The 20,139-nt window shown below is 50.6% G+C and overlaps 1 protein-coding gene and 1 pseudogene across 1 annotated transcript; one reads left to right on the top strand and one right to left on the bottom strand.

Moving 5' to 3' along the window:
• The first annotated feature begins 4,128 nt into the window (after positions 1-4,128).
• Positions 4,129-18,587, top strand: Il10ra (interleukin 10 receptor subunit alpha). The gene is made up of 7 exons (XM_032910913.1): positions 4,129-4,260; positions 6,059-6,179; positions 6,662-6,846; positions 7,666-7,832; positions 8,836-8,989; positions 12,414-12,532; positions 16,013-18,587. Exons 1-7 carry the CDS (start codon positions 4,194-4,196, stop codon positions 16,913-16,915), a joined length of 1,716 nt encoding a protein of 571 aa, XP_032766804.1. The 5' UTR covers positions 4,129-4,193; the 3' UTR covers positions 16,916-18,587.
• LOC116907137 lies at positions 10,673-11,817 on the bottom strand (annotated as a pseudogene).
• Positions 18,588-20,139: the final 1,552 nt, after the last annotated feature.

The raw sequence follows: 20,139 nt of genomic DNA, 5'->3' as shown, positions 1-20,139 counted from the left end.
TCCCCAGTCACAGGCTCTAGCCTTTATTGATCAGTAAGTGGGGAGAAGGCTCGCATGAGATCACCCGAGTAGGTGACGGACTACTTGTCCAGGGCCACCCCTCTTGAGGAAGCAGAATTAACATCGGAATTCAAAGGGCATCATGACAGCCCACAACAAGGAACTGCTGAGGGAGAGACCTCACAGGCCACCACCCAGGCTCACAACTACTGTCCCCATAGTGTCATTTAGTGTGAAGTTAGCGTGTGTCTCGCACGGTGGGATTGCGCCCCTGCTCTGCAGCTGGGGATTCCTCTTGAAGGATGGTGGTGTTCCTTCTGTGAATCATCTTGAGGTAAAAATAAATAAATAGTAATGAGTGGGTTCAAGGCACAGAGGAAAGGCCTTCCTCTTTTATGGAGAAGCCTGGAGAAATCAAAGGTAGGAGTGGTGGTCGGCCCCACTGCACAGACTGCCAGTGTGGAATGGGGCTGAAATGGGTGATTCTCCCAGTGGCCATGATGTGACAGAAAGATGTGCTCTAGGGAGGCTCTGGCCTGGAAACCCAGCAACAGATAAACTTCCTGCGTTTGGAAGACAGGGTTTGGGGACACTGTTATTTTAGAAGAATGAGGAAATAGCACTCTCAAAGACAGGAGAGGTCAGGGCCATCTGGGTGGGTAGAAGGAAGACACGACTCTTCTTTGAAATGACTGGGGATATTTTTGTGTGCGATCTGTAACGCTATCTCTTACATTTGAGTCCATAAGGCAAGGAGAGTGGATAGGCCCATACCCTCTCCTGCTAAGATGGTGTTCCTAAAACCCACTCAGATGAAGTTGGGTAGAAGAGAGGTGTGCTGTCGTGCATAGCACGGGCCACAGAGGCCGAGGGACGAGGCTCTGTTTGTACAGCAGGTGGCACGTTCTAGATTATTTCTACTAACCACATCTTCTAACCACATCTGCCCCACTGGGGAAGGCTGTATCTGTTGTCTCCATGTTTTTTGTGTTTCAGTCAAGCAATGGCTAATGGAGGGCCAGGGCCTGGGCTAAGAGCACAAAACTGGCAGTGGACAAGCTAGACTGAGGCTTCCTGTTTCCAAGGCCCATGGGTTCCACTTTGAGTATCGATCAAGAGCAGGGTCCTAGGTGCATCCTGGAAGACTCTACAGGACCGGAGAGGCTCTTAGCCTGAGTCTGATGCTTCAAGAACTCAGCAGGGGCAATCTTTCCCCTTCACTTGGGAGATGAGTCCTTTCCCTCCAAGCCAGCAAGCAGGACAAGCTACACAGCCACTGGAAATCCACTGCTGTGACGTGACAGACAGGGAAGAACATAGCTCTGGAAAGCATGGCTTGAATTCTGCAGAATGAGTGAGTCACCAATTACTTACCTCCAAGCTCTGGGTTCCGATTCTATTTAAAATGCAAATCTGCTCCTGGCTACAACGTCAAGGTTGCCTGTTAGCAGCCCAGCACCTTACACTCCAGCCTGAGCCACTGCTCAGTGGGCGTCTTTTCTGAGCTCTGTCATACGTGGGTAGAGACTGAAAGGGCGTGGACATGAACTAGGTTCTACAGATGCATTTAAAGGTTCCTTCTGGGACGGGGGCTGTACTGAGCACGCCCGGAGCACTGGCTAAGCCTCCGCAGTCCCCATACCTTGCCCTTGAAATCCTTCTCACTGCAAGGACTGCTAAGTTTCACCAGGCAGCTTCCTCCTTTCAGTCTCCATCTCAGTGTCCATGCCTCTGGGTTTCGATGTTATGTGTTGCTCTGACAGAGTGATCACAGGGCCTGGAACTTCCCAAACACTAGTCTGACCAGACGTGTGCCTTCGGGTTCCTGCAGTGTTCAGATGCCTGACCTAACCCCTGTGAAGTTTATGTAGGAGTAGAGTGAAAGGAAGAGAGTGACTCCATCCAGACTTCAGTTGTGTCCTAAGAAAACTATCTCTGGGCCAAGATGTCTCCCCAATCATGCCCATTGGCTTCCTGGGCTCACCACAGCATTATCATCCTCCCAGCCCTGAGCTGCCCTCCTCCACCTACCAAACACTCGCGTTCTCCCTCAACTCACTTGATATTGTGCTCTGCAAAAATTATTCCAAAGTGCAAAGGCACCGTTGCCAAAATATGAGATCCAGGAGTTCAAGGACCCTACTGAGCCCTGGCACCTACTGAGTGATGGAGGCCTCTGCCCTCTGCCATAGTGTCCCCATCTGCAAAACACTGACAACTGCACATGCCCCAGTGGATTTTGTTAAGGACTGGATGTGTGTGTTTTTGCAGATGAATCAGGGCCGGCCACAATAGCTGTCAGGAAAGCCCTTGGGTCTCTGTGGCTTAATACAAGGATCTAGTTTAAAGCATCAACTTCCCTTCAGAGTTCTCCAAGAAGGGATTCAGGGCACCCAGGTTTTTGCATTCCCTGGAAGTCCTCTGCTGGGGCCCTCTGGATGGCTGACAGGATAGCACAAGCAGAGGCAGAGGCAGGGCCTGTATGTGCCGTCCTCTGCTGTAGCTTCACATGAGTTTAAACCCCATCATATTTCCCAGTTACACACGGGGAAACAGCCATTCCATGTTTCTAGAAAAGAAAAGGGATTTGCTTGTTCAGCACCTGGCTACGCCGTGTGAAGTGCTGTATGGAGTCCGAGATGCACCTTAAGAGGTCAAGCGAATGAAAGCCCTGTTGTTTATCATCCGTTCCGATGTGATGCTCCTTGTAGAACCCCCGAGTGGATTTGTCAGGTCCAAAGAACAAGCGTCTCAGCCCAAAACAGCGTGCATGTGGGCTTCTTCTAATTGGTTTCTTTCCGAAGATACAATAATTATGGGTTTACTTCAGCTTCTCCCCGGGTGCTATGCAGGAAGCAGCGGGTGTACTGGGAAGCCTACATTCAAAGTTGGTTCTGTCCTGAGCAAAGGACCAAATGATGTCAGTCACAGGGGTTTTCTTCCAATGGGATGCTCACCCACTTTACAGACTTCCCCAAAACTGCTGTATCCCCATCATCTTCAACGTACCGATCCCCTCCCTGTCCATCCATCAACTCACCTCCTGCCAGCTCAGCTCTCAAGTCTCAGCTAACAGGCCACCTCCACCAGGAAGCCTTCCTGGCTCTCAACCCTATGTCCCCTTGTTAGTCTGTACTTTCCTTACCGGGGAACTGTTAAAATCTCTGCTCACTCTCTGTCTCTAATGAACAAGGTGGTTTCTAGAGGAAGGTTTGCCCAGTACTTTTTGCCCAGCATCAGCTTGTGACTGTAAATTCTGGTATTTGGATGAACAATCTTGATAGTCCTTTGAAACAGTCATGGAGCAAGGCTTTTAAAATTCTTATAACTCAACCAAAAACTAAAAGGAAGGCAACTGAGGAAGGAACACCACAGTGTCCTTTTTTTTTTTTTTGAAGAGACTGACAGGGACTAAGAGGTCACACCCGGGTACTTGCGTCATGCCCGGGTACTCCCAAGCAGTGTATGTTCCTTACCAGCGGAAGGACAGGCAGTACAAAACAGCAATTACAACCAAGTCTTTGCACATTAAAAAGCCTGAGCTTCCCAACTTAACTGATGTGAGTCTGTGGTGTCAAGGGTATTCCCTGAGTGTGGTCCTCACTGATCGTGTGTGTGTGTGTGTGTGTGTGTGTGTGTGTGTGTGTGTGTGTGTGTGTGGTGGACTCACACCAAGCGCATGAAGTCAGGTAGGAGGCGGTTCCTTATTGTTGGCTTAACAGAGGTCCCTGCATGGAGGTCTCTAGGCAACACCAGGACTTTCACACGTGTCCTTGCACACCTGTGCTTTGTGCCTGGCACAGTCAGCCAATTCCATGCCTCGTTGGATGCTACAGCACAGAGTGGGGTAGTGGGGAGAGTAGGGAAGGGAAAGGAGGAGGGGGAGAGGGAGAGAGGAGGGGAGGGAGGAGGGGGAGGGGAAGGGCAGGCTGTCCAGTTGGTGTTGAGAGTTGAGAGCCCAGCCACCTAACGCCTCAGTTGCACTTTCACCTTGAGACAAATGCCCTAGACCTAGCTAGACTTCGCCTGCTGAGGTTCCCAAGCTCCGCCGGCTGAGGGCGGAGCGTGTCGAGGCCCCGCCCTCAGGTGGAAGTCTAGCTGGCCCGGCAGATCTAGCGGCAGTCTTCAATTCCCCGGACGCGGCCGGAGGCCTAAAGGCCGGCTCCAGTGGACGATGCCGCTGTGCGCCCAGGATGTTGTCGCGTTTACTCCCATTCCTCGTCTCGATCTCCAGCCTGAGCCTGGGCTTCCGCGCACACGGTAGGATCCCCAGCGCTCGCTCCGTTGCTTTAATGTTCACATTCGCCAGAGAATCTGCTTGTATGGTCCGAGGTGCCTGCCTCCAGCTCCTTCGATCTGGCAAAACTGGGTCTCGGGCTCACCTGCTGTGAAAGTGGAGGAGGCTAAGATTAACTTTGGCTGTTTGGGAGTGGCCAGCGATGGACGGGTAAAGCCTAGTTTCCATCCTGTACCCTTGTTCCCCAAATCATCATCCATCCACCTCCGGACAAACCATAACTTTAACCCTCGCCTTTCTGCCGTTCACGGGTCTGGTCGCACCCCTTCTTAGGCCCCTCTTGCTGAGCCCTACCACCTCACTTCCATCCCTCCCTTCTGCCCACCCTTCCTGACCACCCTGTTTGTTTTTAGCCCATGTTCATCCCCACTGTCAGCTGTCCCTCCCCGACTTTACCTACCCCCGCCCCCCAGCTCAGGTTAGGTTCCAGTAGCCCAGGAGAGAATGAAAAAGTGGGGAGTTGGAGGGACCAAGTGGCACAGAGGTACCAGGGACCCAAAACACATTTTTACAGGATGCCAAAATTCGAAGTAAAACCAGCACAGTCTATCATGTGATCTACAGCGGCACTGGGGATGTAACCTGCCAAACGTCACAAACACAGGCTGAGGTTTTTCACTCCCTCTCAGAGTTTTGCAACTGAAACACAGCCTTGAGATTCGAAGACAGCACATGAAAGAGAGCCAGGGGGCAGGGACAAGTACTTTCTGAGAATGTCAGAGTCACTCAAAGAGCAACATGACTGGAGAGCTGGCAGTTTGGAGAAGGGAAGTGATCGCAGAGCTGCCTTCAAGAGGAGACATCTTAAAGAGTCAAGGAGGCCGGAGAGGAACCAGAGCTATTGGCCTTGCAACACACTTAACCTGGCAGAATTCAAATAGGAATGTTTATTGTATTGTAAGGACAGAGGGTTCCAAGGGGGTCACTCGGGGTCACTAGGGGTCATACCGGCAAGCTGCAAGTTCCAGGCCCCTTCAGTCTGCCTTTTAGATCTAAGAGAATGGGAGACTCCAGAAAGTTCACTACTGAGCCTTCTACCTTCAAGACCTCTGTGAGGAGGCCAGGAGGCGGGGCAGCTGACAGTCATTCTGTCTCCACTTCCGGCTCACCTAGGCAACTGATCATATAGATCTCTGTATCTGAGCCCCGGCTTTCCCAGAAACTAGGGGATGGGGAACGCCCTGAGCCTGGGCCCCAAGATGTCTGTGTAGAAAGGCAGGGTGATGTCAACCAGCAGGGTCTCTACATATCCAGAAGAGGTCAGGGGGCCGTGGCATTGGAGCAGGCTGGAGATGAGAGCTAAGTCCTGGAACGTTGTTGCTAGAACAAGGACAGAGCCAGAGAGGGGCTGGCTCATCTGAGAGCTCACTGCTCACATGCACCACTTCTGGCTATTATCGTGGAGCGTATCAGGCCCAACCGGCCCTTGTCAGTCCCTCATGAGGCTTCTGACCCCATACCACACAGGCATAGCAGAACAGGACTCTAGCTTTGGCTTCAGACACTTTCTGGATATAGATCCCCACTGTACCCCTTACAGACTCCACTGACCTTGGGCTAACCATCTGGTTCTCTGGGCTTCTAACTCTTCTTCAATAGGTTTGGCATGTGTCTAGAGCCCAGAGCTGCTGTGATCACTAAATGGAACATATGTAAAACACTCAGGCCCTCCCTCTCAAAGTACCCTTGGGGCTATCACCACCCTCTTCCTAGTCCCTGGGTTGCCTCTGCTTTCTCTAGTGTTAGAATTCTTTCCCCTAGGGACAGAACTGCCGAGCCCTTCCTCCGTGTGGTTTGAAGCCAGATTTTTCCAGCACATCCTCCGCTGGGAATCTATCCCAAACCAGACTGAGAGCACCTACTACGAAGTGGCCCTCAAGAAGTAAGGAAAGCGGCAAAGCGGGCAGAGGGGACCAGAAGGAGGCAGGGGAGGGGCTAGGCGGCTGCTTTACTATTGAAATGAGACCAAAGGGGACTCTGACACATACTTGCTTGAGCGTCATATGAGTTGAGCAGCATGCTGGGATCCCTAAGGTGAGCAGCTATTGGCTGGTGGGGGGGCTTCCTAGTATTCTGGGAAAGTATCCACAGACATAACTATAAGAAAGGAAACAGGGTCCCAGAGTGGGCTAACACATTCTTATGGAGGAATGAGCTACTTAAAGTCTCACCCAGGAGCTTTCTAGACCATGGATGTCAACAGGGACCTTGGCCAAGGAAGAGAGAGACTCTCGCTAGGGCCCTAAGGATTGTTCCTTTCCTGCTGTTACAGGAGCATTCTGCCTGGCCTTTTCCTTCCCTCTTTAAAGGAGAAAGGTTGGGGCACAAGCCGCTTCCCCAATGCCTGTTCTGGTATCTCCTCAGGTACGGAACCTCGGTCTGGAAAGACATCCACATCTGTAGCAAGGCTCAGACATTGTTCTGCGATCTCACAACGTCCACCCTAGATCTGTACCACAGCTCTGGCTACCGGGCCAGAGTCCGGGCAGTGGACAACAGTCAGTATTCCAACTGGACCATCACTGAAACTCGCTTCACAGTGGATGAAGGTGCTTTGCCTCTCCTGGGCTTAGAACACGGCCTTCTGGGACAATTTCAGCCAGGAACTCCAGCCTAGGGCTTATTCTGTCTGTTGTCACAGCTTTAATGTCACCAGGCTTCCTGGCCAGGGAACTGCCTCGTCAGATCTGTCTGAGGTTTTAAAGGGAAGTGACCTTGTTTGTCCTCCGTAAGAGAGGTCTTGGGGTGGGTGGGGTGTCTGTATCATGAGAGCCATAGGTATGAAATTGTTTAGGACAAGGCACTGCATCCTAAGTACTCAGGGTAGCAGGTAGAGACACAGTTCAGTTGAGGCCTGTCCCCTCATAGGGAGACTCTCCCAGGTCATACCTTTGAGGCTAAAAAATGTAATGAAAAAAAAAAAAACAAGAAAAAAAAAAAAAAACAAGACAATTTCTGGGAAGTTCCAGGGTGATCAGTCTGGCCACAGTGGAATCCTTCTATCCACACTGGGTCTGCAGAGGGTCTGGGTACAAGATGGTCTCACACGGTAGGACTCAAAGCTAGAGGTGATATCTAGGAGGTGATTGTTTCCCAAAAGCCAGCTTGTATGCTCGTGCTCAGCTGCTTGCAGAAAGCACATGCTAGGGGCTAGCTTTAAAAATTGTATTTCAAGGACCCAGGCTGAGCTATTGAGATCCCGTGGGTGCTAAAAGACCCATAAAACACATTCCCTAAGAAGTTCTCAGTGGGGTAGAGCCGAAAACCGGAGGCCTAGGTTTTAGAGGGGGAAAGGTTCTACCCTAAAGTCAGGCTCTGGGTACTGTCCTTAGTCCTCAGCCTCATGCCTTTACCTGTCTCTCACTTAGTGATTCTGACGGTGGATAGCGTGACGCTGAAAGTAAGCAACGGCTTCATCTACGGGACAATCCATCCCCCCAGGCCCAATTTAGTCCCTGTAGGTGACGAGTATGAACAGATCTTCACGCATCACCGTATTTACAGGGTTTGCATCCGGAAGTTCTCAGAACAAAAGGTATGACGTCCCTCAAAGCCTTCAGGCCAGGGCTGCTTAGATTGGAATCACTTTCACGTCACACTGTGGAACTTGACACACACAGGAAAAAGAGGTTATGGGGAGACCAGGAGGGAACTGATAATCAATCGGTGCTCCCAGAGGAGAGTGAGAAGAGCATGCCTGTCATCATTAGCGATCAGCAGTATTAACAGTGCACAAGGCATGCAACAGCTACCCTTGAGTGTTTTCTTCCAGTTTGCAGAGAAGGAAAGGAAGCTTCAAGATGTGCTGGGGCCCAGCCCCTGTGGTCTGGAACCCATCTAATACCCTCGCCTTCCTTTTCTCTAGTTCTTTCTGTGAAGAGCCTCCACTTCTATAAAAGACTCCCTTTGCTCTATTAAAATAAAAGTGGAGGGCTGGGGAGATGGCTGAGCAGGTAGCCAGCTTTCTGTGCACCAGCGATGAGGATCTGAGTTCAAATCCTTGCAGCCCTCATAAAGCCAGACTTAGAAGCACACATTTATAATTCAGTGCTCCTACAGTAAGATAGAAGCTGGAGGCAAGAGACTCAGAGGAAGCTTTCAGGTCAGATCTGGGGTGCACGGTGACAAGCACCAAAGAGGCCTTGTCTTAAAGTGGGGGACGGAAGACTGGCATCTGGTTGTTCTCCGATGTCCACATTGCACTAACACACACAAACACACACATACCTGTGTGTGCACACACACCAGACATACATGCTCACACACAAAGACTAGAGCAAAATTAGCTTGGTGGTTAGCGAGATGACAGTCTGTAGTGACGATCACGGGTTTGTTATCTTAGATGACTGATGACTTGGCAGAGGTGTCCATCAAGTGCCCCACTCACCCAGGGCTGGCTCACCTAGCAACAGCCTTGTCTATCACCCAAAAACCCTGGGTTCATTTTCAGCAGAAAACCACGACTAGGTCTCTCCCACTCTCAGCTTCTTCCTACTGTGCACAAAAAGGATCATGTATTACTCTTGTTTCCCTTTCAGAATATAACCAAGACAGTGGAGCAAGAAGACTTCACCCTCGAAGTCCCCAAAGGGATGAGAAAGTTTTGTGTCAAGGTGATGCCTCACGTGGAATCCCGAATTAACAAGGCAGAGTGGTCGGAGGAGCAGTGTTTACATGTCACGGCGGAGCATTGTGAGTGGCCCAGGCTGCAGTCCAGGCAGAGGGTGTTCAAACTATCCAGAAAAATCCAGAAAGCCATGCTTAGGGTTGCTGGTGCCTGCACTGGGCCCAGAGCTTCTGCATAGAGCCATACACTGTCACACAAACCATGGGAGAAATTGTTCCATTCTGCTTAGAACTATCCTAGGTTTAATAATGATGATGATGATTTCCCTAGGAGACAAGGTAGTAAAATACTTTCCTTCCTTCCTTCCTTCCTTCCTTCCTTCCTTCCTTCCTTCCTTTCTTTTTCTTCCTCCCTTCCTTCCTTCCTTTCTTTCTTTTTCTTCCTTCCTTCCCTTTCTTTATTTTTCTTCCTTCCTTCCTTCCTTCCTTTCCTTCTTTCTTTCCTCCTTCCTTTCTTTCTTTTTCTTTCTTCCTTCTTTCCTTCCTTCCTTCCATCTGTCTGTCTGTCTTTTTATTTGAGACAGGGTTTGGTTTCTCTGTGTAACTCTAGCTGTTCTAGAGCTCGATCTATAGACCAGGCTGGCCTCAAACTCAGAAATCTGCCCCCCTGTACCTCCCGCGTGTTGGGATTAAAGTCGAGTGTCACCACCTGCCGAGAGGCTAGATTATAAAATCTTAATGCTTTATAGTTAGGCCAGTCACAGTGATGTCCCAGCATGCTTGTTTCTCTGTCTCATGTGCATATGCTCCTTCCAAACAGAGCCCTAGTGGCTCAACAGAGTCCTGGACAAACTTCTGTGTTAGCCAAAGAGTTTAAGGATGTCGTACGAATGGCACAAGTCCCAAAATAGTTCAGTGGAACTGAAAACAATTCAGAAGAACTCTAAAACAGAAAGCCAGTCACTACGCAGTGACCACCAACGATAACTCACAAATCCATACAGCAGTGTTTGAGGAGCTGAGTTCAAATCCCCAAAACCATTGCAAAAGTCTGGCATGGTGTGTGTTTCTGTAACGCCCCTCTAGGGGGCTAGAAACAGGCAGACTGTGGCTCACTGGCCAGCCGGGACAAATCGGTGAGCTCCTGGTTCAGTGAGAGATCTCGTCTCAAAACAGTGGAAAAGGAAGCATGGTGGTCCACGCCTTCATCCCAGCACTCAGGAGGCAGAAGCAGGTGATGGATCTCTGTGTGTTCCTGGACAGCCTGGTCTACAGAGTGAGTTCTAGGTCAGCCAATGTTACACAGTGAGACCCTGCTCCATCTGTTCCTACAAACATGCTCACACACACACACACACACACACACACACGAAATGTCAAAGGAAAGACACTAATGTTGACCTTTGGCATTCACAGGCCTCTCTCTCTCTCTCTTTCAAAGACTCAGAGTAAAACACAGAAAGATGGAATGTCTTCAAAGAGGCCACATTGAGAAGAGAAACAAACAGAGCTGGTGACTCTGAAAGCCCATTCTCTAGGGTACTAAGGGTGTTCACATTAACACGGGTTTAGGTTTAAATGGAGTCCCCCAGGTATGCAGAACCAAGCAGGCCGGGTCAGGGTGTGTGGTTCCACCCTGCATCACTATCTGAGTGTCAGGCTTTCACGTTGGTCTGTCCTTAGAACAGTGAGAAATCTCCAGGAGACAAGTTCATCCTGGCTGGCTCCAGGCTTCAGCCTGGGATTCCTCAGAGAAGCCTGTCGTTTCTAGAGTCAGGTAGCTAACAGGAAAGAGGTTCAAGTGTCTGTTCAGAATAGCTTCATTCCTGTCAGGAGAATACGCAGGGGTCACCTGAGCACAGCTGGGGACCTCCCCAGCCCAAATGCACTAGTTCCTGTTTGGTCTTGTTTGGAGCTGTTCCTCTCGGGGCCAGTCTGGGAAGGGCTCCTCCCTGCCCTGAGTATCCCAGAAGTAGCAGTGCTGAGATGGCTCTTTGACAGAGCTGCCAGAGTCAGCAAAACCTGCTCCAGGTCATCAGCCAGGGGCCCCAGGGCCCTTTGCCAGGATGGGGAATCAGGTGTAGAAACTGGGTCTTACCCTTGAGAGACTTTCTGCTGACTGCCCGGAGGAATCCATAACTAGCAACACGAGACAGCTAATTTAAGTGATCACATTGTATCCAGTGTGTACCCTGGGAGTGCCCCATCCAGAAAACACGGAAACGACTCTTCATGGACTCGGTTCATAATAAGTTTCAATGCAGCTCATTGTCATAAAAGTCCCACAGGGAAGTTGCCCAGTGTATGTCAGCAGCTGCTACGAGGGCTGCTTGCATTTCCATCACCCCCTGCCTTTTAAAACAAAAAAAAACAAAAAAACTTTTACCTGCATTTATTTTATGCTGAATTTGTTCCCGTGCCATGAGTTTCTGTTTCTTCAGTTTCTTCTGGGATCTTTTTCTTGCATGCAGCCTCCTCTTCTGGCTTTGGAACGGTCTGTTCCTTCCCAGTGAAGACCATCTCAATGGGGCTGGGGGAGCTCATGGATGGGTTAATCCGGCCATGAGCCCTGTAGGTTCATCTGAGCTTCTTAGGTGCCATGTTCACCTGGATGTGCTCAGTGACAGAGAATCTCCGTCTAAACCCTTCAGTCCAGCATCACTCTGCATTTTTAAGCATGTGCAGCAGAAATTCAACACTCCATTTTGGCCACCATCCCTGTGTCCAGCCACAGTGTTTGGCCTGGGCGCACTGACTCCACCATTGTACCTCAGGAATGGCATGCATTGCTTCTTTAAAGTGACATCCTTCAGATGCTTGGTGACTTTGTGGATATGCATACCCTTGATGGCTTGGGCAGTTTCCTGGGGGTTCTTAAAGTGAACAGGGAGGATTGAACCTCTTGATTTATATGATTTTGTGGGGTTCTCTGGGTCGAGAGAGTAGCAAACCATCTTCACAGGTCACCTCTGGCCACTTACAGAAGGAGGATCCATCATCCTTATAGTCAAAGGTTTGTTTGAATCTCAGCTTTACTGCTTACTGACATGTGACCTTGGACAAGTGACTTAATCCCTCTGGGCTTCAGAGTCTCAATACGTAAAATGAGGTGATGCTGGCATTGGCCTGCTAAGACTGTTGCTAGGGTCAGGTGATACAGGCACGATGTTTGGCCGCTATCCTACAGGACGGCTCTGTAACTGTCCCATTGTATACATGGACAGTGGGACTCAGAGGGATTCTTTATTTTGTCCACAGTCCCAGAGCTAGTAAAAAAGTAAAGCTGGGATCTCAGTCTGCACTCTCGTCTACTGTATTATCCCGCTTCAGTGTTCATTGGCCATCGTGTGTAGTTAGTAGAACCGGTATGTTACTGAGAGAACTGGTGATGGCTGACATTTCTAGGAACTGAGATATGCCTAGGGCTGTGACTTGCCCATTGCCTGTGGGAATGATCTGGGGCTGTTCACTGAGTGCATTCTGAGCATGGGCAAAGGATCTCTGGGGACTGTACGCTATGTACCACAAACACATCTTTTTGTGTCTGCAGATTTCACCGTGACCAACCTCAGCATTTTCTTCTTATCCATCCTGATACTCTGTGGAGCCCTGGTCTGCCTGGTTCTCCTGTGGTACATCCGGCACCCGGGGAAGTTACCTGCAGTCCTGGTGAGTGCTCTGTCCTTCCCAGCACCCTCATACAGCAATATGGGGAGGGCAGGCAAACATTAAACCCAGCCTGAAGAATAGTGCCTCTGGGTAGCACAGAGACAGAGTGCACGTGCGCACACGGGTGCACATGCAGGTGTGCTGTGCACACAGGTATACACACAGGTGCACATGCACTAAGTAATCGCAGTCATCTTCACAATGGCCTGTGGACAGCCTCTGTGTATCATGAATTGGTTCTGGCCATTTGTCCTCAATTCACAAGTGAGGACAGAGAGGTTGCTTCCACTCACAGGGTCACAGAGTCGGGAGGAGTAGTGGGGGAGGTTTGGCAGCATCCCATCCTGGTGCTGCTGAGGGAAGAAACTCTGAAAGACAGAAGAGCTGGAGTGTCACAGAGTGAGGAGCTGACCTAGAGAGGGAAGGCCAGGACCTCTGTCTCCTCTCAAATGGAGGCAAGTGTGGCAAGGCAGCCTCTTGAAGCCATCCTACAAGAACAAAGTAGCAGTCCCCAAACCTCTGCTTGTCCCTGACCTGATCTCAGGCTGTGTCAGAGGTGGATGTCAGATATTAATGTATAATAGATGGTTACAGGATACACACACACACACACACACACACACACACACACACACACACACTGGCCTAATCAGGGCCTTTGCATAGACTAGAGTCTGTCCTCACCTAACCTTTAAAGCTCTCCAGGGTTTAATAGTTCTTCCTTGTATCTCGCTGAAGTCGGTCCTCGTCATCTTTCTTTGTGCTCCTGGGAGATTCAGTTCCCCACACATGTCCCTTGATCTGTTGTTCCACAGGCACTGTAGCTCATGCTCTGTGCAGGGCCTGGAGTACAAACACTGGTAGCTTGGGGATGAATGAACCGCACTATTGAGCCTGGCCCTGTGGAGACCAGGATCCAGGAAGCGAGGGACGGTAGCCTGGAGCCTCTCTGAGTGAATGAATGAATGAGTGAATGAGTGAATGAGTTAAGCAGCATTTGAGCCAGCTACAGAACATCGTCCCTGGTTTAAGTGCTGTCGGGCAGGAAACAGAGTCATGTAGCCTCGAGGGGTCTCCAGGGCCTGATGCCAGCCAGTGCTAGCCAGGTGTCCAAGGCTAGCTTTAAAGCCATGAGTCAGGCAGAGATCAGAGATTACCAAATGTCCAGAAAAGACAGGTAGCGCTTGCTGGTTCCTTGTGGACCTGTGAGTCACAGCGTTGCTCCTCGTTTGGAGTTTGACTCCTCAGATTTAAACAGCTCAGATTCCATTATCAGATGCTGCTGTGTGTGGGGTTAACCAGTGTGAGAGAGTGAGCCGTGGCACAGGCCTTAATTAACTCTCAGCTATGTGCTGACTTGAGCTGACCATCCAATGGGTCATCAATGTCAGTTTTATTAAGCAAACTGGGAACCTGAAGTCCTGATGGCCGTGTATAATTCCAGGTTTGTCCTTCGTCGCTAGTGACTTGAGGCACATCGTTTAGCCTCTCTGAGCTTTGGATTCCTCCTGTAGGGCATAGGGGTAATGGTATGCCTGTAGAATTACCAGGGAGGACAATTCAGCTCGGTGCATATTGAGTGTCTTCTATGTAACTTGAATGATCCAAGCACGGTACAAGCTTCACTATGAGAGAGCACACGCTAATTCTATCTATGAATGAGAACTTAAAGCACAGAAAAGACAAGAATATTGGCTCAGCAGCAAGCTACTAACAGATACATTGTTCATCACCAATCATTGTGGTGGTAATGGGGGTCACAGCCAGGAGGAATTGCATGAGGCGTTAAGTGCCAAGGAAATGAAGGCAGGGGTGCAGCATGATCAGTCAGTCAGTCTGTCAGTCAGTCTCTCAGTCAGCCTGTCAGTTAACAAGCCCAAGTCCCTATACATTCAGATTCAGCTTAGGCTCTTAGAGTGATGAATAAGACTGGACAGTTACTGCCTTTAGAATTCATATTATAGTGTCTTGCAATGAAACACTATGACGAAAAAGCAAGTTAGGAGGAAAGGTTCTATTCAGCTTATACTTCCATATCACTGTTCATCACCGAAGGAAGTCAGGACAGGACTCACACAGGGCAGGGACCTGGAGGCAGGGCCTGATGCAGAGGCCATGGAGGGATGCTACTTTACTGGCTTGCTTTCCCTGGCTAGCTCACCCTGCCTTCTTATAGAACCCAGGACCTTCAGGCCTGGGGTGGCACCACCCACCATGGACTGGGCCTTCTCCCCATCGATCACTAATGAAGAAAATGCCTTACAGCTGGATCTTATGGAGGTGTCTCCTCAATTAAAGTTCCCTACTTTCAAATAGATGTAGTTTGTGTGTCAAGCGGACCTAAGACAGCCAGCACACACAAGTGCTAAGTTTAGGAAGAAGTAAGGAAGGAGACACAGAGACAGTGGCCGCAGGGATGGTTCGGTCTGGTCTTGCAAAGTCTCTCTGAGGAGGTGGCATCTGAGCTGAGCAAGGAGGAGGAGACAGCCACATGGAGTGCTAAGAGTGTTCCAAGCAGAGGGGTCGGCATGTACAAAGGTCCTGGGACAGGGCTGCTGTCGCCGAGTTCAGGACAGGAAGGACACCATGGTGGCTAGGGCAGAGGAACGAAGTGCAAAGGGTTAAATGGCAACTAGGGAGAGCGAGCCCTGCCCTCCGCTGGCTAGAAAACACAGAGGAGGGCAGGACAGGGAGATGGATGGGGTGAGAATGCACTGTGGCCCATGGATGTGTGTCCCGTTGTGACTCTACTCAGGGTGGTTCACATGAGCTGCACACACACACACACACACACACACACACACACACACACACACACACACTAGTTTGCACACACTCCTGCATGGGCCTCTTCCAGCTCCACAAAGAGCTTCACAAGTGCGACCTCTGAGTGTATTCTCCAGTCACAGCAAGGCCCTGTGAAATCTGGCCCTGGGAACACCAGCTTCCTATATATCTGCCCCAGGGCCAAACTATGAAGTCCCCTTGGGGAAAACTCTAAAATTTTAATGCCAGTACAAACCAGAGAGCTCAGTGCAGGCTGCCCAGGCTCGGCACCCTCCTCCCGCAGGCGGCCACACCTCTCTTGCTGTATTAGTTGATTTTCTCACTGCTGTGACAAAATGCCCAGCAGAGGCAACTGGAGGAGGAGTTTACTTTGGCTCATGGCTTGAGGGAGCAGTCCGCCGTGGGAGGGAAGGTACCACAGCAGGAGCATGTGGGCTGCAGCTGGTCACCTCCCACCCACAGTCAGGAGGCAGAGAGAGAGGTGAACGCTGGTGCTCAGCCCATTTTCTCATCTTTAGGCATCCCAGGCCTCTGGCCCATGGGATAGCATCACGTTCATGTTAAGTCTTCCCAGCTCAGCTTAACCTTCCTCCAAACAGCCCTATGGACATACTCTATGGAATCACATGGTGGTTCTCAATACCGTCAAACTGACCGCGGCAATCATCACACTCACTCTGCCTCTCCTCTCAGGTCTTCGAGAAGCCTCCCGACTTTCTGCTGGCCAACCCTCGCTGCCCAGAGACTCTCGATGACATTCACATCCTGGACCTGGAGGCCTTCCCAAAGGTGTCACCCGAGCTGAAAGACTCAGACCTGCATGGCAGCACCGACAGTGGCTTTGGCAGTGGCAAACCATCACTTCAGACGGAAGAATCCCAATTCTTCCTCCTTGACTCCCACCCCCAGATACAGGAGACTCTGGGAAAGGAAGGGTCTCCAGAGCTACAGGACGCCTGTGGGGACAACACGGACAGTGGGATCTGCTTGCAGGAGTCCAGCTTACACTCTAGCATGGGTCCTCCCTGGAAGCAGCAGTTCGGATATACCCATCAGGACCAGGATGACAGTGACGTTAACCTAGTCCAGAACTCTCCGGGGCAGCCTAAGCACACACAGGATGGCTCTGCCTTGGGCCATGGCTGTCTCCTAGAGCCTGAAGTCCCTGAGGAGAAAGACCAAGTCATGGTAACGTTCCAGGGCTACCAGAAGCAGACCAGATGGAAGGAGGAAGCAGCAGAACCTTTGGACGGAGAGATTCCCTTGACAGAAGCCTTTGATCCTGAACTCGGGGTGCGCCTGCAGGGTGATTCAGCTTGGCCTCCTGTGGCTCCAGCCACGGGTTATTTGAAACAGGAGTCTCAAGGGATGGCCTCTGCTCCACCAGGGACACCAAGTAGACGGTGGAATCAACTGGCTGAGGAGTGCTCACTCCTGGGTGTGGTTAGCTGTGAAGACCTAAGCATAGAGAGTTTGGGTTTTGCCCATGAACTTGTCCCTCTGGACTGTGGGGCAGCCTCTAGTGGCCTCCTGGATAGCCTTGGCACTAATCTGGTCACCCTGCCATTGATCTCCAGCCTGCAGATAGAAGAGTGATAGGGGATAAGGTTTCTTTGTATTTTGGCCATGCCTGCTCCCCTCCCTATACCTGGGAGGCTCAGGAGTCAAAGAAATATGTGGTGGGTCCTTTTCTTCAGACCCACTGTGGCTGGCTAGCCAGGCTCCACAGGGCAGGAAAAGGCCTTCCTGCTGTGCAAGTGTCCGGTACATGAGAGGTTGTGGCTAGTCTGCTGTAGACACCAGCAGAGCTGAGAAGGGTTGGCAGAGACCTCCTCAAGCCTAAGGGCTGGGTCCTGCACTGGAAGGACCAGTGTTTGGGTGGAACCCTTCGGCTTTCTGGATGTGGTAAGTCTGCAGGTCTGAAGTCAGATGAGCATGGATGAACTGCAGAGGTGTTGAAGTGGCAAGCAAAGTAAAGGGAGGGCTCAAGAGATAAGGGGCAGGGTAGGAGCCAGATTTAATTTTGTCGTGTAGAGAGATGCTCCCCGGCTAGGACGAGTTACTTGTCACTGGGAGATCTCGGGGTATACACCACCCTGAATGATCAGCCAGTCAATTAAGAACTGTGGGGGGGGAAAGGACTGAGACACAGAATTTCTGTTCCTCTTGTGAGGCGTCTCTGCTAGCCATCTGCAGACATCTTCGTCTTTTTTAATATGGCTGTGTCCCCTGAGTTACCCGCAGTGTGGCCAAGCCATTACTTGATGCTCACTCTTGTGATGTCAGGCCAGACAAAATGATGGTTGTCTGTTAGCACACTACCCTTTAGGTAGCCTTTGGGCTTGGGAACTGGCCCAAGCTTAGGACTTATGTCTGCTTTTGCTGCTAATTTCTAACTACAGACCCAGAGAACAGGGTGCTGGGCACACCTTTCTGTTCAGCTGTGTGACCTCGGGCTAGCAGCTTCCTCAGGGGACTAAAATAATGACTAGATCATTCAGAAGTCCCTCACGCTGAATGTTAACCAAGTTGGCCTTGGGGTGATATTTTAGGTCTGCCAACCTCTGGGCTGAAAGGAAGTAGACTACGGAAACCATCTGCCCATGGGCAGCTTCTTCCTCTTGCCAGTGTTTCAGAGACCTTCTGGGAGCCTAGGGCCTCGTGCCAAGATAGCTGCTATTCACTGAGGTCCAGGGCTGGTCCCTGACTCACTGTACTGCATTTGAGACCTGTCTTCAAACAGAAGCAGTTTGCAGTCACCAAGCAAGGATGCCGAGAGAAACAACAGGGCCGCTGATCCCCGAGCCCAGAGTTTCTCTGAAACTTTCCAGATATAGACTGTATGACACGGTGAAGCCAGCCGTGAACTTTGGCATCCTGTCAAGATGCTCATGATGCTAGTCTGGTTCCAGAGCTCCTTCTGGAACTGGGAGAGCGCTTTGAGATCCCCTCAGAACCTTTATTTATTTATTTGCTCATTTATTTATTGAGGAGGCAGCGTGGCACAGGCACAGGGCTCTGGGTCTCTCAGGAGGTCTAGTTTTGCTTGCACCGTTTCTAGCTGTGTGACCTTGGGCAAGTCACGTTTCCTCGTGCAGCCTCCGTTTTCCCCATCTGTATGTAAAACTTGAAAATCGAAATGTACCCGACGTGCCCAATCCCTTGGAGTGTTGAGTCCCACTGAGAAAGTGGACACGAACGTGTCTCAAACGGAACGAGTGTGTGTGTGTGTGTGTTTTCATCCCAATAAAAAGTCAGGTGTCTTGTGGAAGCGATCGGATTTCTCACGATAGCTGGGAGTAATGGCTGATGGGTCTGAACAGGGGCCGAGGACTTGGGCCCCAGATTCAGCTTCAAACATGAATTGTGACTTTGGGGAAGGCACATATCCTTGCACAGTTTCTGATTCCCCTGCGGTGACGTGGAATGACAGTTGCCATGGCAATGTCCTGAGGTTGAAATGAAATCCTGGATAAAGAGCTAAGTGTGCTGCCCTGCATCTGGCGTTCGGGGTGTAAACAGCTGCCAAGGGCTGTTAGAGCTGGGACGGGAAATGGACGTTCTCCTAGAAACAGGTAAAAGTGAGAGACCGGGGTGTTCTTTCAGAAGACAATAGAAAGTGAGGCCCAGTATTTGGGGTGATAGTTTTGACAGTGGAACTCGCAAGGCCCTCCCAGGAAGTAAGTGAACCAGACCTGTGGACCCTGTCCCTGCTCAGCTCATCCTGAAGACCTGTCTGGGTCCTTCCCATAGACTGGAAGTCTCCTGGGTTCTGCTTGAAAGGCGTCTTACGCAATGATCAATGTATCAGTTGGTTCATCCCCCTGAACTCAGCAAACCTAGGGCTGGGCCTGGGTGTGGGCCTGAGTCCCAGGTGTCTGTCTGATGAGATGATCAAGATATCTTGTCTCTCCCTGCCTCTGCCCTATCTACCACGTTTTCCCTGTTCACTCTGAAAGGCTGTTCGGGAAAGACCCTGGTCTCCCAAAACCCACCCCATACCACACATGTGCATGCGACATGAACAAATATCCACTCGGGGGACCTCCTGGCTGGCTCAGAAAAGAGAAGTGTGGTGACCATTCTTTCCTGGAAACGGTGTCAGGGATGGCTTCTTCTCCATGGAAAAAGTCCCCGAAGCAGATGAAAGGAGCCTGAACACTAGATGGATAAGAGAGAAGAGAACTTATCACTGTAGAGAGAAGGAGGCTCAGTTCAGCTGGGAGAGAAAGCCTGCAGGCCCGCAGGACAGAGTGGAAGCAGACATGGGTCATGGGTGTTGGCAGTCTAGAACCAAACCATCAGGAGGAGTGAAAGTCAAGCTGTTCCTTGGTTCAGCCAGGGCGTCCAGGAAGCCTCGGGGACTCTTCCAGGCAGCAGCTGATAAAACCAGCTCTTCAGGCTTCTCTGGAATTCAGATTAAAGTCCCCAACAGAAGGCCCCAGTTGGTCTTCAGTTCAGCTACCTTCTTCAAGGGCTTTTCCAGACTGAGGAATGTGTGGTTCTGGGTTTCTGTGAGCTAATGGAACTTCCTCTTAGCAAAGAGAGAGGGGAAATGGGCTCATACTGACAGAGAAGGAAATTCTGTCAAACCGTGTTTCCCCAAATTTGTAAATAGCTTTAGCTAGAGATTGCCTTGTCCCCCCCCAAAGTACCTCTACCCCCACTCCATATACACAGTGACAGTATGTATAGCCCCCTAAAAAGTCAGGTCATGCACACAGAGCCCACACTGTGCCCACAGAACACTCAGTATCCCGAGAGTCTGGATACCACCCACAGAACACCTGCACCACTGGGTGAAAGTTCCCAGAGGCCCT

Source organism: Rattus rattus, chromosome 8 (genome assembly GCF_011064425.1).
Source record: "Rattus rattus isolate New Zealand chromosome 8, Rrattus_CSIRO_v1, whole genome shotgun sequence".
In the NCBI taxonomy this organism is placed as follows: Eukaryota; Metazoa; Chordata; class Mammalia; order Rodentia; family Muridae; genus Rattus; species Rattus rattus.
Note: the sequence above shows the minus strand (reverse complement) of the source record. Positions and strands in the feature narration are given on the sequence as shown.